We start from the raw sequence: 14,833 nt of genomic DNA, 5'->3' as shown, positions 1-14,833 counted from the left end.
AACCCTAACCCTAAGTTTATTAAGGTACACTTATTCAAAAGTGCTACTGATATTTCAAGGTGAATGCTATGTTAGTTAATTTTTTTTCTCCCTTCATAATTTTTATTTTCCTGTAAACACATTTATGAGTAAAACAAATGATCCAGCCCTGTATAGTAATAATTTTCTGTAAAGATTTTGCACTGCACTGCAGAAATGCATTTTTCCCACCACAGTAATTTGAGACAGGGCTGAGTTGCTAACTACGTGCTTTATCTGGACCGATCCGAAACAACACAACATGATTACAGCGATCTGAATGTGCTGGTTTATGGCTCACATAGTCTGTTTTGTGAGAAAACCTCAGCCTAACATTCAAACACTTAATTACTTTTAGTGGCATACACAGAGTAATAACTCGCTTTGCTTGTGCTGATTTTGCTATATCAGTTACTCTTTTAAAACAAACTTTGGAGCTGTCAAAGTATTTCCTGTTTATTTATATTATATATATATATATATATATATATATATATATATTTTTTGTTGAGAGACATCCAGGAGGTTGGCTTAATGGCTGCAATACATATTTCTTAAAACAAACACTATTTGTTTTCACACCACAGCTTTGTTGAATGGTTAGCAGCAGCTCTTACAGTAGTCCCAGATGCAAGGTTTACATTAAGGCTTTCATTTATATTGTTTTTTTAACATTTAATAACTGTAGCTAACTTATTCCATTGACGTTTCACAACATTAAATGTAATGATAATGGATAAAAAGCATTCATTAATAAATAAATGTAATCATTTGAAAATGCTGTGGTATTAGACAAATGAAGCACATCAGGATGAGCTGTTATTGGAAAATATTCAACTTCTTGATCGGATCATTAACTCCACTTTGCGTCAGGTCACATCATACAACCCCCTCATGTGATTATTTTCCAATAATAGCATCTTATAGTCAGGTTTATTTCTTATGTAATCATTGTTAGTTTACTCTATCAATATTTACATCTACTGGCATTAATTAAAGGCTCCAATTACATATAAATAAACACTTACTTTCAGTTTAACATCTGATTGTTGGTTATATATATATATATATATATATATATATATATATATATATATATATATATATATATATATATATATATATATATATATATACACACACACACACACACACATAGACAGTGGTGCTTCAAAGCTATTTTTTATTTTTCTGCATAAATATGACCTTAAACATCATCAGAAGTCCTAAAAGCAAACAAAGACAACCCAATTCTGACATTCTATCCCTTTGAAGGAAGTTCCCCAGTGTGGGATCAATAAAGTTTATCTTAAACAAATGAGACAAAAAAATTACACTTGGTCATTTATTTATTGAGGAAAATGATCCAATATTACATATCTGTGAGTGGCAAAAGTATGTAAACCTCTAGGATTGGCAGTTAATTTGAAGGTGAAATTATAGTCAGATGTTTTCAGTCAGTCGGAGGACAATCAGGTGTGATTGAGCACCCTGTTTTATTTATAGAACAGGGATATATCTGAGTCTGAACTTCACAATGCATGTTGTGCACAAGTGTATCATGGCACCAACAAAGGAAATTTTTGAGGACCGCAGAAAAAGAGTTGTTGAGGCTCATCAGGCTGGAAAAGGTTACAAAACCATCTCTAAATGATGACATTTTAGGTCGTATTTATGCAGAAATTTTGAAAATTGTACATATACATAATACAAACTATATTATAAGCACATTATTAACACATTATTTGATGTTTTACTTTGTGAACATACATTCATTTCAAATCTGATTACTGCAACACACTCCAAAAAAGTTGGGACAGTCGACTGTTTACCACTGTGTAACATCACCTTTTCTTTTATTAACAGTTATTAAGAGTTTGGGCACTGAGTGAAGACACCAGTTGGTTAAGTTTAGCTAGCGGAATTTTTCCCTATTCATGCATTATGCATTTCTTCAGCTGTGCAACTGTACAGGACTTTCGTTGCCTTATTTTGCGGTTCATCGTTGCCTTATTTCGCGCTCATCCACACATTCGGAGATAGGTCAGGACTGCATGCAGGCCCTGCTAGCACCCGCACTCTTTGCTTACGCAACCATGCGTAACCTGCTCTAGATGGCACCATATGTTGCTCCAAAATGTGTACATATCTTTCTGCACTAATGGTGCCCTCACAGATGTGCAAGTTATCTACACCATGACAAATGCTGGCTTTTGGACCTGACGCTGATAACAGCTTGGATGGTCCTTTTCCTCTTTGGCCCGGAGAACACGATGGCTGTTTAGTCTAAATACTATTTGAAATGTTGACTCGTTGGACCACAAAACACGATTCTACTGTGCTACTGTCCATCTCAGATGAAACAGAGCGCAGAAAAGTCGGCAGTGCTTCTAGACAGTGTTGATGTATGGCTTCTGCTTTGCATAATAAAGCCTTAACCTGCATCTGTGGATGCAGCGGTAAATGGTGTTGACTGACAAAGGTTTACCAAAACCTTTCAGAGATCACGCGCATTCAGAAGTGGTTTTCGGCCTTGCCCTTTACGCACTGAGATTCGACCGGATTCCTTGAATCTTTTAATTATATTGTGCACTGTAGAAGGTGAAATGCCCAAAATCCTACTGATTTGTCTTTGGGGAATGTTGTTCTCAAAGTGTTGGATTATTTACTGATGCATCTGTTGACAGATTGGCGAGCCTTGACTCATCCTTGCACTCGAATGACTAGGCCTTTTTTGGAGGCTCCTTGTGTACTATGATTGGACGATATCACATTACCTTCTTATTTGAACTTCACCTTCTTATTTCAACGAATCTGTTGTTTTATGTCCATCACAACACTATATAGTATAGCCAAAAGTTTGTGGACACCTGACCATCACACCCATATTTAGACCTTCCCCAAACTGTTGCCACGAAGCTGAAAGCACACAATTGTCTAGAATGTCTTTGTATGATATAGAATTAATATTTCCCTTCACTGGAACTAAGGAGCCCAAACCTGTTTCAGCATGACAATGACCCTGTGCACAAAATGAGGTCCATGAAGACATGGTTTACCAAGACTGGAGTGGAAGAAACTGAATGTCCTACACAAAGCCCTGACCTCAACCCCACTGAGCACCTTTGGGATGAACTAGAACGCTGACTGCAACACAGGCCTCCTCACCCAACATCAGTGCCTGACCTCACTAATGCTCTTGTGGATGAATGAGCACAAATTCCCACAGCCACGCTCCAAAATCTAGTGAAAAGCCTTCCCAGAAGAGTGGAGGTTTTTATAACAGCAAAGGAGCGCTAAATCTGAAAGAATTTTCAGCAAGCACATATGGGTGTGATGGTCAGGTGTCCACATACCTTTGGCCATATTGTATATGTTGTATCATGTAAGGATGTAACCACAAAAAAAATCTTGTTTTAGAAGGTTTCATTAATATAGATTTAACTATAATACAAATTAAGGCCTCCATATGTGGGATTTTTTATTACAAATGTTTTAGATTTTTGCCACCATATTTGGTGGACATGGCAATTATGGATAACACCTTACAAATGCCTTTTTGATATAATTTCACAATTTTTATCACATGACATTTCTAGGAAAATCAGGACTGTGGCAGAGAGTTTCAGCCAGACTCAATAGGAAAGTGCAGGATCAACCCATGTGAGAGCTCTATACTGACCCATAGTGGTGATGGTGAGTACTGCACCATTATCAGCGTAGCTGCTCTCTCCCATCGAGTTAATGGCATTAACTGAGAAGTTGTAGGTGGTGGAATGCTTCAGGCCGCTCACTGTGTACACCGTGGATCTCGGGGGAAAAACATCAACGTACATGTAACTAGCAGACCCTGCCCATCGGTACCTGAACATCAGATATAGCAAAAGAGAAACATAAGTCAAGCTGGTCCTGAGAAAACACTGTAGATGTTAATTCAACACTGTCGTACTGTAGGTGTCAATTTAACACTCTTAGTTTGTTTGAAATGTTCGTGTTGAATTCAACACTGATTTTAAATTCAACGTAGTACAGGAGGTGTGCATTCAACACCACATGAGTTAAATAATCAGTATTAGAGCTCATTCATCAAGTAATGACACCATACCATGGGTTGTCAAGTATAACCCATGACAGCCATGCTGTTATAAGAAAATAATTCATGCCAGGGTGGTGTGATGTGGTCTGAGATGAAGTGGAGTGGATTGTTTACTTATAACAGCATGTCACAGAGTGTATTCCTGCTCTTATAATGTAGCAATTTGTCAACAGTTACAATTTTTAATTTATTAATAAACAAAACATCATGCTATTTTAACCATTTATGGTTAGTTACAAACAACTGTTCCCTCACAACCCTCATTTCTTTGTCTCTTGAAGTTAAAAGGCCAAAAAACAAAACAAAACCCACAACTTGTCATGTTACAGATTAACCACTGAGTAAGCGCCTCTGTCGGAAAACTTACTGACCGTTACAAAGCTCTGACCCCTGCGGACACGCATCAGTAAATATTAAATAAACATCTCCTAACAGAAAACTTCAGTATATCACACATTATACTTTTTTGTTGTTAAATAACAACAAATTTTCTTCAGCCTTTATTATTAGGCTTTGATTATGTGGAGCATCTGCCATATAAGTCCCTGGGAATTAGTTTTATATAGAAACATGGATTCGAATGAGCAAATATAAACCTAAATAGTCATGTTACAGCTGGAACTACTGTTAGAGTTGTGGTATAAAATGTATTAATTAAACATTGCAGGTGATAATTTAATAATACAGACGTATAATCAACATTGTAGATGATAATTTTGTAATACAAGTGTATATTCAACACTGTAGAAACGAATTAACTAACTAATCAAGAGGACTGTAACCCTCTATCTCCACCCACTTACTGTACATACTCAGTCACTCTCTTCTACCTTAACAGTCAATAGATCTTGTATATTTCGCTTCGTCATTTCTAAAGGTTATTGATAAGACAGCTTAAGTGATGTCATGACATTAAAAAGTAGGAAAGCATGGCATGGTGTGACAGATCTGTCCTCTGTGGCGTGAACCCAGAGATTTGACTCCACTGACTCCACTCACCTGACATTATTTACAAGATATAATTTATAATTAGTCTGTGTGTCTGACCTGACTCGGAAATTCTGAGTTAGACCTCCATCGAAGCCGGGCATCCACTCCAGAGTGATGGAGTTTGAGGAGACGCTAAGAAGCTTCAAGTCTGAGGGGGGGTCTGGGTAATCTGTCAGACAAACAAAGAAAAATAGATAGAGAGATGCATTCAATATCGTATCGTCTACTAATGGTGAAAAACGTCTATTGAGATTATATTAATAACTGGAAATAAAATTGAGCTTTAAAAAAAAAAAACAAGAAACAACAGCCCAATCTTTTCCTATCATTCATCATTCATTCATGTGTAAATATCAGCACTGAAAGCACAGAGCTGAATGATGCAGTCTATTCAGACGCAGCTGTTTCTGCACAAGCGACATTCTGACAACACGGACTAAAAGCACAGTCATGCAGTAATGCAGAGCTACTATTATAAAAGCAAAACACACACAGCAATTACAATCCTAGAGTCTGACACTGCAGCAACGCTGGCAAGATGAGCCTTTGCTGATCATACAGTTTGCCAGTCCAAAACTGGCAACAACACTGGGATTTAATTATTAACGCCCAACTTCAGAGTCTGCTCACGACATACAACCTTCCACTGTTATGCACTTTAAAAAAAAAAAACATTAAACATTTTTATTGCTTGTTGTATAGTCCTGGTAATTGTGAAAAAGAATTACTTGCTCATATTGTGAATGGGAACAGAGTCTATAAAGGACATTTGCCTGGTTTTCTTAAACAAAATTCTCCTGTGACTCAAATATAATTCAAGCTGTACATTCACTTAGCTTTTTAATGCTCTGGTTTATGTACTGTAGCCTTGGTAGGCACGTTTTTTTGTGCGTGCAGAGAGAGAGTGCAGGAGCGACATTTACAGCCATCCTCATAATTAGATTAATAGCTAAACTAGAATGAAAGGAATTTGTTTACAAATCAGAGTAGAGTAAAGGAAGAGAGGAAAATAAAATAATGATTGTAATATAGCCCTTTGGATCCGAATACATTTAGAATTTGACAGGACAGTGACCTTCTGCTGTTTTTGCTTATGACTGACATGTTGTGCATTCTGAGATGCTTTTCTGCTCACCTCGGTTGAAAAGAGTGATTATTTGAGTTGCCTTAGCCTTGTTAGTTCAAACAAGCCGTTCTCCTAAACCTCTCTCATCAACAGGCGTTTTGTGTGTGAAAATCCAACAGAATCAACAGTTTTTGAAATTTTCAAACCAGCCCATTTGGCACTGTCAACGTCACTGAGATCACATTTTCCTGCATTCTCATGTTTGATGTGAACATTAACCGAAGCTCTTTAACTGTATCTGCATGATTTTATGCATTGCACTGCTGCCACATCATTGGCTGAGTGGATAATTGAATGAATGAATGTTTATACTCACTGTTCCTATTACAGTGAGAATAAATTGGTAGTCTACAGCGGCACTTTTGACTCTCTGGTTCAGGGGCTGCAGAAGTTAAAAATATATAACAAAAGGTTCCCAAAGTACTCTAATACTTTACTGTAATAAGAAGCCATGCAGTCTGGAGAAGACTGGAGAAGATAAGGTGAGATAATCGTCTGCTTTTCCCCAGTTTCCCCTGCACTACTAAGACATTTGTAATAGTGTAGGCTTTTATGCTTTTTGTGTCCAAATGTCTGCTGGACATCCTGTGTGGAAGAACTAAAGAACTGATGATGATGATGTCACTGATGATGATGAAGAATTTGTTGGTAGTGTTCATTCTGAACATGATGATGATGATGATGATGATAATATCTCCTGACACTGAAGATGTTGAAGGCAAAGATGGTTGGTTGATGGCACTGATGATATTGATGGTTGATCGTGATGATTATCATGATGATGATGTTTATTATGAAGAACGTGGTGGTAGTGATCATTCTCATGATGATGATGATGATGATGATGGGAATGGCTCCTGACAGTGGTGCTGATGATGACAATGATCTTGGTTGACAGTGGAGATGATCGATGGTCGATGGGATTATAATTATTGGGGTAGTGGTTAGGACATTGGACTTCTGATCAGAAGGTCGTGAGTTCAAATCCCAGCACTGCCAAGCTGCCACAGCTGGGCCCTTGAGCAAGGCCCTTAACCCTGAACTGCTCAGTTGTATTAAAAAAATGAGATAATTGTAAGTTGCTTTGGATAAGGGTGTCTGCCAAATGCCGTAAATGTATTGCTGATGTTGATGATGAAGGTTGTGGTGGTAGTGATAGTCATGATGATAATAATGCTAGTTTCTGACTAATATGATAATGATGATGATGAAGGTGGTGGTAGGAGCCAGAATGATTGTAACTGTAAGAAGTTTCTCAGTGCAGAAGTCAGGTGATGACCTTTGAGTTTACGTACATAAATAAATTTCCCTCCACTGCTATCCTAATGACAAGAAGTGACAGAATGTACTAGAAGAGTGTACTTCAAAGCCACTGAATAATAGAAGCACTGCAAGGGTGAGAAAGAAAGAGAGAGGGATATAAAGTATGTTCCCATTAATTTCCCCTGGTGAGTAAATAGTAATTATGTGCTACCACTTTGAGCACAGAAGGGCAGAAGGGTCAGTCCTGCTTTTTTAACTTTCAGAAAACTCAGAAACAAAATTGAATGTCATGTAAAAATGAGCGAAAAAGAAAAATCCATGCTTATTTCTCCTCCGGCATCTGATGAGAAGAAGCATATAGTATTTATTATCAGATTAATTATGAATATTCACAGTTGTAAAAATATAAGAGGGAAGGAGCAAAGTGAATATTGGATTGTATTTCATGGTTTTTATGGTAAACATTAAACATGCTGCCGGAGTATAGTGGACTGGCCGGAAGACAGACAGAGAGGGAGAGAGAGGAAAGAGAGATGAGAGTATGGAAAATAAAGAGAGAGGCTGATACAGTTAGAGGAGAAATGAGAGCACTAAAAATGATTCAAAAGAAAAAGAAATGAGGAAGGTAGACAGAGAGTGATTGCTTTGCTTTTGCTTAGGCAATATTGAGAAACTTTGACTTTTAAAATGCCCCTAATGCACTGACTTAGTAAATATAGTTGGAACCCCTATCAACTTTCAAAGCAATTTTTATAGAATATGTATTTTCATAAGTAAAAAATGGCTTTTTTGGATAGTTCAAGTTCCCTAAAAGAGTGCAAAGCCCAAATAGAAATGCATATAACCACAGAGACGATACTTTCTCTAAAATTTCAGTCCCAACCACAAATAACCCTAGCTAGCTGCATTAGCTGTTAGCTTCGCAAGCCATGTTAACTGTTCAGTACCTCTGACAATCACTCGTTATATCTTCTTAGCATAGTGATCTTCCCATTGGATGCTCCACATATTGTAAGGCTAATAATAAACAAATGAAACAATGTGTTATTTAACAAAAAACAATACATAATTGTTGATCATGGTTAAGCTGAGAGTCATCTTAGATAGGATTTGAGTGTAAATCCTGCCAGTTGACTCTTTAGGTCAACCAAGTCCCATCTTCCTTTTTTATATCAGCAATTACTGGATATCCCCGGTGCAAGCCCCCATTTATTTTACCAGATAAGACTTCACTTAAGTAACCTGTGTCTTAATAGGAACAACTGGACATCTGCTCATTCATGCAATTATCCAACCAGCCAGTCATGTGGTAGCAGCACAATGCATAAAATCATGCAGATACAGGTGAAGAGCTTCAGTTAATGTTCACATCAAACATCAGAATGGGGAAAAATGTGATCTTAGTGATGTTCACAATGGCATGGCTGTTGGTGCCAAGTGGGCTGGGCTGAATATTTCAGAAACTGCTGACTTTGTAGGATTTTCACACATGAAAGGCTTGTTGACGGAAGACGTTAAGGATTGCCATTCGGCCAGGCTTGTGTGAACTAACAGGAAGGCTACGGTAATTTAAATATCCAGTCTTTACAACCGTGGTGAGCAGAAAAGCATCTCAGAATGCACAACACATTAAACCTTGGAGCAGATGAGCTACATTAGCAAACTGATCAAGTTTATATACATTTTGCTACAGCACATAGCTATCCAAAAACTTGATCAAAGCATGACATTCACTGTGTGAGAAAATCACACTTAATTAGCAAGGAATTATATCTTTAAGCAGACTGTGTTTGTTAACAAACATGTTCTTTACAGATAGTCATGGAAAGGGTAAAAGGTAAATAACATTTCCATATTGTTTGATCACATGTATTTAGGTTTCTTAGAGTTGTAAAGAATTCAGCAATTAGTTGTTTCTTATGGCTTTTTCCAGGCTACCACAAAAAAACTGTGTAATATCACGTCCTCCTGATACTGTGATACTCTCACTTCTTCTGGGCTCCTGCACAGCAAATACAGTGAAAGGTCGATGGCTAAGGTATCGGGTATTTAATTGACCTGACAGTCACCTGAAAAAAGCGATATTGCCATGTGTCTGTGTGCTGTGTGCAAGATGTGCATACTGGTACTGAGCAGCTGGATGTCCAGTGTGTCCTCCCCAAGGCTGTTTCGGGCAGTGCAGGTAAACACAGCATAGTCCAGAGCTGCACTCACATTTACTACAGTCAGAGTGCTGGTGTGTATGACCCCCTCTTTCACCGTCCGCTCCAGATACCTTCACACACACACACACACACACACACACACACCAGCACATCACGTTGGTGTGTTATTCAACTGAGCATAAGCCACTATTTGTCTGATTTTCACCCAGTTGCTATTTTCATACTTTGCTAGTTTCATTTCAGAAATAAATGCTGCAATACTGATGTGGGTGAAGTGGAGGTGTGGAGTGATATTTTCAAACCCACTTTGGTGTATAATTGCTCTGATCTCTCAAGACTTTAGTTCAGACATAAAACTAAAACAGAATGTCCGTGACTTAGTGTGTGAGTGGCCCTGTTTCTTACATCCCAGTTTCGTGGATTTATATTACACGCAACAGCTAGCTAAATACAATTCAGATCATTATATAATTAATACAATTAAATTAATATTGATAATTATGTTATCCAAATATACCAAATGTATACCATCACAGAGATGAGGGTGATGTAGTTAGAGAATCACACAGAAAAAAGTACAAAAGACGATCGTTGGCATTACTCAAACGGATTATCACAAGTATACTGCAAACATACATTAGATGTAATCTTATACCATCGGTGTAATTATGATGTTTACCTCTTGTATATTTGTTTATTATTCTTAAATTGTGTATGAATGTAGTTATTATTAGGGGCCAAGCCATGGCCAGTTCCAGACATTTGGAGGCCCTAGGCAGAATTTATGTTGGTGGCCCCCCACACCCCTTCTCCCTCCACCTTTCAGAATAAATAAAAAGCAGTTGAAACATATGATTCCAAACCTTTTTATTTATACAACATCTGTATTCATTTTTGTATATTTTTACTTATATGGCCATATTAATTCAACTTTATCGAAGGTAAACACTAAAAAAAGAATCAAAGAATGAAAGGGCATCTGGACCATCTCTTATTCCTTTGTTAAGGATGCTATCCTGGCCATGGCGACCTACAGACCTCTCCTGGACAGGATTTCCCCCTCCTATTAAACCAATATAGACTATAGATATAGTCATATTGTGTGTTGTAGTGCAATACCTTAAATTTGCACTATATAAATGGTACATGGTCTGCACTTATATAGCACTTTTATCCAAAGCGCTTTACACTGTCTCATTCACCCATTCACACACACACACTCACACACCAATGGTAGCAGAGCTGCCATGAAAGGCACTAACTTGCCATCAGGAGGAACTTGGGGTTCAGTGTCTTGCCCAAGGACACTTCGGCATGTGGACTCACGTGAGCCAGGAATCAAACCCCCAACCCTACGATTAGTGGACAACCCGCTCTACCACCTGAGTCACAGCCAGCCCATATAAGCAATTGATATAAACAAATCAACTGCTAGTGGAAGTGAAAGAGACAAACTACTAACCAAAAATAATAGTTCATTTCTTCATAAATTTGAATGCTTATTTTTCAATAAATATAACAACAGTATTTATAATTTGAAAACTAAAATGAAGTATTATGTCAAAGTAGTAATTCAAACATCAGTAGAATTTAGAAGGTATACAAACAGTTGAGATACTTTTTTGAAACTAAAAAATGCTCTAGTGTGTTTTCTCTCTCACTTTGAATACAAACTTCTTTACTTTTACTTTAGTATTTTGCTAGTCAGATCCCGACTTAATGTCATTGTACATGCAAATTCAAAGTGTCTGACAGTCTTGTCGCGTCAACGGCGCTCACATGCTTTTGAACTCTGAATAAACTGGCAAATGATCTATCCTGAAATTACGCTGATCGACAGAACAAGGCCCAGTTTATTTTTAGTATTCATTACAATTACTCCACAATAGATGATGACAACTCACATACCTGCATTACGAGCTGCACTTTCTATGTGTGTCTGTTTAGCCTTTCGCTCAACAGCCCCTGAAGGATGTGATCGTAATCATAAGTCACTGACTTAAAGTCAGTTAGCTGTAGAAAAGTTGCATTTTTGCATTTTGTTCATTATACCTTATCTCTTCCAGCTATATATTATTATTATTATTAGTAGTAGTAGTAGTAGTAGTAGTAGTAGCAGTAGTAGTCGCAGTAGTAGTAGTAGTAGTGGTAGCAGCAGTAGTGATAGTGGTAATAGTAGTAATAGCAGTAGTAATAGTAGTAGTAATGTCAGTAGTAGTAGTAGTAGTAGCAGCAGTAGTGATAGTGGTAATAGTAGTAGTAGTAGCAGTAGTAATAGTAGTAGTAGTCGTAGTAGTAATGTCAGTAGTAGTAGTAGTAGTAGTAGTAATAGTAGTAGTAATGTCAGTAGTAGTAGTAGTAATGGAAAAATTTGTAGTTGTAGTAGTGGTCATAGTAATATCAGCAACAGTAGTAGTAATATTGGCATTTGTAGTAGTAGTAGTACATATCTCGTTTTATATTTCATGTTAAATTTGTCCACCCATAAAAGGGACTTCCATCTTCATATCTGTGTTTTGTGTATCTTCTGTGTGTGTGTGTGTGTGTGTGTGTCTGTGTGTGTGTGTGTGTGTGTGTGTGTACCGTGGGTTGCCAAAGTTCAGTGGTATGCCATTCTTTGCCCAGCTGAATTGGATACGTGGCACTCCTTCAGCCTGACAAAGCACATCAGCGTCAGTAGTACCGTCTCCGCGACTCGCCACTTTTGTCCACTGCGCCCCCTTCTGCAGCTCGGGAGCAACTTCACCACAACATTATACACATATGAGAATATGAGATTCATGATAAATTAATAAGATTCACCATAGCAGTACAATGGCCCAGAAATGTGTTCTCCATATAGTCTGAAGACAAATGCTAGGTTCTGTGGCAGCACCCCTTCATATTCACCTCAGGGCACTTACAGATGTTCAGAGTGAAGTAATTCTCTGAAGTCATTCTGAAGTCATTTCTACAGTATATTCACAGATTTTCAGTTTATACTTGTCTCAATTAGTATTGTCTCTTGGCTTGTGCATATTTGTGTGTATAGCGAGTTATCCACCATTGTGCATTTTTTGTATGCTAGAACTTGTCTGATGTTGCAGAGGGATGAGCAAACTTGTGTAATGCAGGGTACAAAATTATTTACTTCAATCGCTCGATTTACATTTACATTTAAATCATTAATCATTACGAATAGTCAGTAGGGGATGTTTTGAACACAAGGAAAGAGCGGATAATTGGCTGTGCTCTCAGTGTGGGATGGATGGCATTACTTTATCCCCTTTTAAATCAGAGCGACATTAACAAATTGTGTGTGTCTGTGAGCTCATGTATACGGAACATTTGCATTTGGCGCTTTCCTCCAAGTGTGTTTGGCTGCCCTGTGAAGCAGCATTTTGAAAAGAGTTGAACATGTCTTGGAGACATCTCAACTCACATAATTATTACTGAGTTGAACTCGGCTCATTTAACCAACTAAATTAAAAGTAGCTCATCCAAGTGGTAGCTTGAATTACATTATTGTCCCTAGGTTTGATGTAGGGAAACTATCTTTGAACAGTCAGTTAACTAACATTGTGCATATTTGTGTGACTGCATGATTGATTTACTTCCTGCAGCTGGGTTGATTCAGAGTCACATCACATTCTCACAATCTAAACTTCACTTGGAGACTGCAGACTGAAGACCAAATCACTATTTTGGTCCACATCTGAATGTGACTTCTGTGTTCTCACATGCTTAAAGAACTGCTCCAAGGACAAAACAGGGAGTTGATTTTAAGAGAGTTCATGTTGAACAGAGATAATTATGGGATGAAATGTAAATGCAGAACTCACAGCGTACAATAAGCTGACCCACCACACTGACAGGGGGCGCTATGCTGTTGTCTGCAGTACACTGGTAAGGACCTGCTTGAGCTCGGGTCACCTCATAGATGGTCAAAAGTCCAGTCGATTCATCCTGAGTCTGCTCTCCCAAATCCCCGACCTCACCTTCACCCTGTATAACACACAAGAAAACAAACACACAGAACACCACAATGGTTACAGTGAAGAGCTCACACTAACACATGCATGAATATGGTGATAGAACTGAGTATGGCACATATACCAGGCTAAAAAAAAAAAAAAAAAAAAAAACTTGTATGTACTATGGGTTGAATGATTAGTCATTTTTACTAGCAGTCCATTTTAAAAGTAGTCAACTCATCATCTTTTTTCATAGTTACAGCAAACACTGATTCAGGACCTCAAATTATTTTATTTGTGCCACAAAGATCAAGGTCGTGTAGCATGGCACAGAATGTGATGTCTACAACAGTGTTTGGGAGCTTTGTCCACCATGTTCATTTCTGAAAATAAGTCTTGATTGGTCTCGGTCACGTGCCACTGATCTGACTCTATCTGACTCTATACTAAATGAGTGGGATTGGACAGTGATGTGCAACCCGTGGCTCCAAAAGTGCTGGTCACAACACAATTCACTGTGCCACAGTTCGAGGATTTTATTGACATTTTATATAATGGACATCAAAAATAACTGTTGGAACAGCCACACACACCTTTCCACTTCATGCAAAGTCAAATCAAAGTGTTCATTGTCTATAGAAGCAAAAGAAAATTAAAAATAAGACTTTTCCAAGCGTGGGCGCACGGTGGCTTCGTGATTAGCACGTTCACCTCACGCCTCCAGGGTCAGGGGTTCGATTCCCACCATGACCATGTGTGTGCGGCGTTTGCATGTTCTCCCCGTGCTGCGGGGGTTTCCTCCGGGCACTCCAGCCCCCCCAAATCCAAAGACATGCACGGTAGGCTGATGGGCATGTCTAAAAGTGTCCGTAGTGTATGAATGGATGTGTGAATGTGTGTTTGTGTGCCCTGCGATGGATTGACACCCTGTCCAGGGTGCCTTGTGCTCGATGCTCCCTGGGATAGGCTCCAGGTTTCCCCATGACCCTGTAAAGGATTAAGTGGTATAGAAGATGGATGGATGGACTTTTCCAAGCGTCGCCTTTCGGTTGACTGGAGAATTTGCTTCATCTGGTCTGAAATATTTTCAGATTAACAAAGTACATTACCTGCCTTCTTTACCATCTGCCTGCTTTTCCTTACCATCTGCCTCTCTGCTTTTCAGCTACTACAACTAGTTGACATCCCAAAAGCGATGACTAGGTAACAAATTCTATGCCTC

At 38.3% G+C, this 14,833-nt stretch overlaps 1 protein-coding gene and 1 long non-coding RNA gene across 2 annotated transcripts in view; one reads left to right on the top strand and one right to left on the bottom strand.

The window, feature by feature from the left end:
* Positions 1 to 14,833, bottom strand: part of nphs1 (NPHS1 adhesion molecule, nephrin) — a 150,843-nt gene that overhangs the window by 19,669 nt on the left and 116,341 nt on the right. Inside the window, exons 18-22 of the mRNA XM_053647328.1 lie at positions 13,480 to 13,642; positions 12,242 to 12,398; positions 9,617 to 9,768; positions 5,162 to 5,273; positions 3,701 to 3,882 (exon numbers count right to left, since the gene is read on the bottom strand). Of these exons, the coding sequence (XP_053503303.1) occupies positions 3,701 to 3,882; positions 5,162 to 5,273; positions 9,617 to 9,768; positions 12,242 to 12,398; positions 13,480 to 13,642 (766 nt within the window). The remainder of the gene's footprint in view (positions 1 to 3,700; positions 3,883 to 5,161; positions 5,274 to 9,616; positions 9,769 to 12,241; positions 12,399 to 13,479; positions 13,643 to 14,833) is intronic.
* LOC128621513 (uncharacterized) overlaps positions 1 to 14,833 on the top strand; it is a 67,010-nt gene that overhangs the window by 48,744 nt on the left and 3,433 nt on the right. Inside the window, exons 2-3 of the long non-coding RNA XR_008388286.1 lie at positions 3,618 to 3,714; positions 14,777 to 14,814. This is a non-coding gene — a long non-coding RNA (uncharacterized LOC128621513). The remainder of the gene's footprint in view (positions 1 to 3,617; positions 3,715 to 14,776; positions 14,815 to 14,833) is intronic.

Source organism: Ictalurus furcatus, chromosome 17 (assembly GCF_023375685.1).
Source record: "Ictalurus furcatus strain D&B chromosome 17, Billie_1.0, whole genome shotgun sequence".
In the NCBI taxonomy this organism is placed as follows: domain Eukaryota; kingdom Metazoa; phylum Chordata; class Actinopteri; order Siluriformes; family Ictaluridae; genus Ictalurus; species Ictalurus furcatus.
The sequence above is the reverse complement of the archived record's forward strand: the minus strand, read 5'-3'. Positions and strand labels throughout refer to the sequence as shown.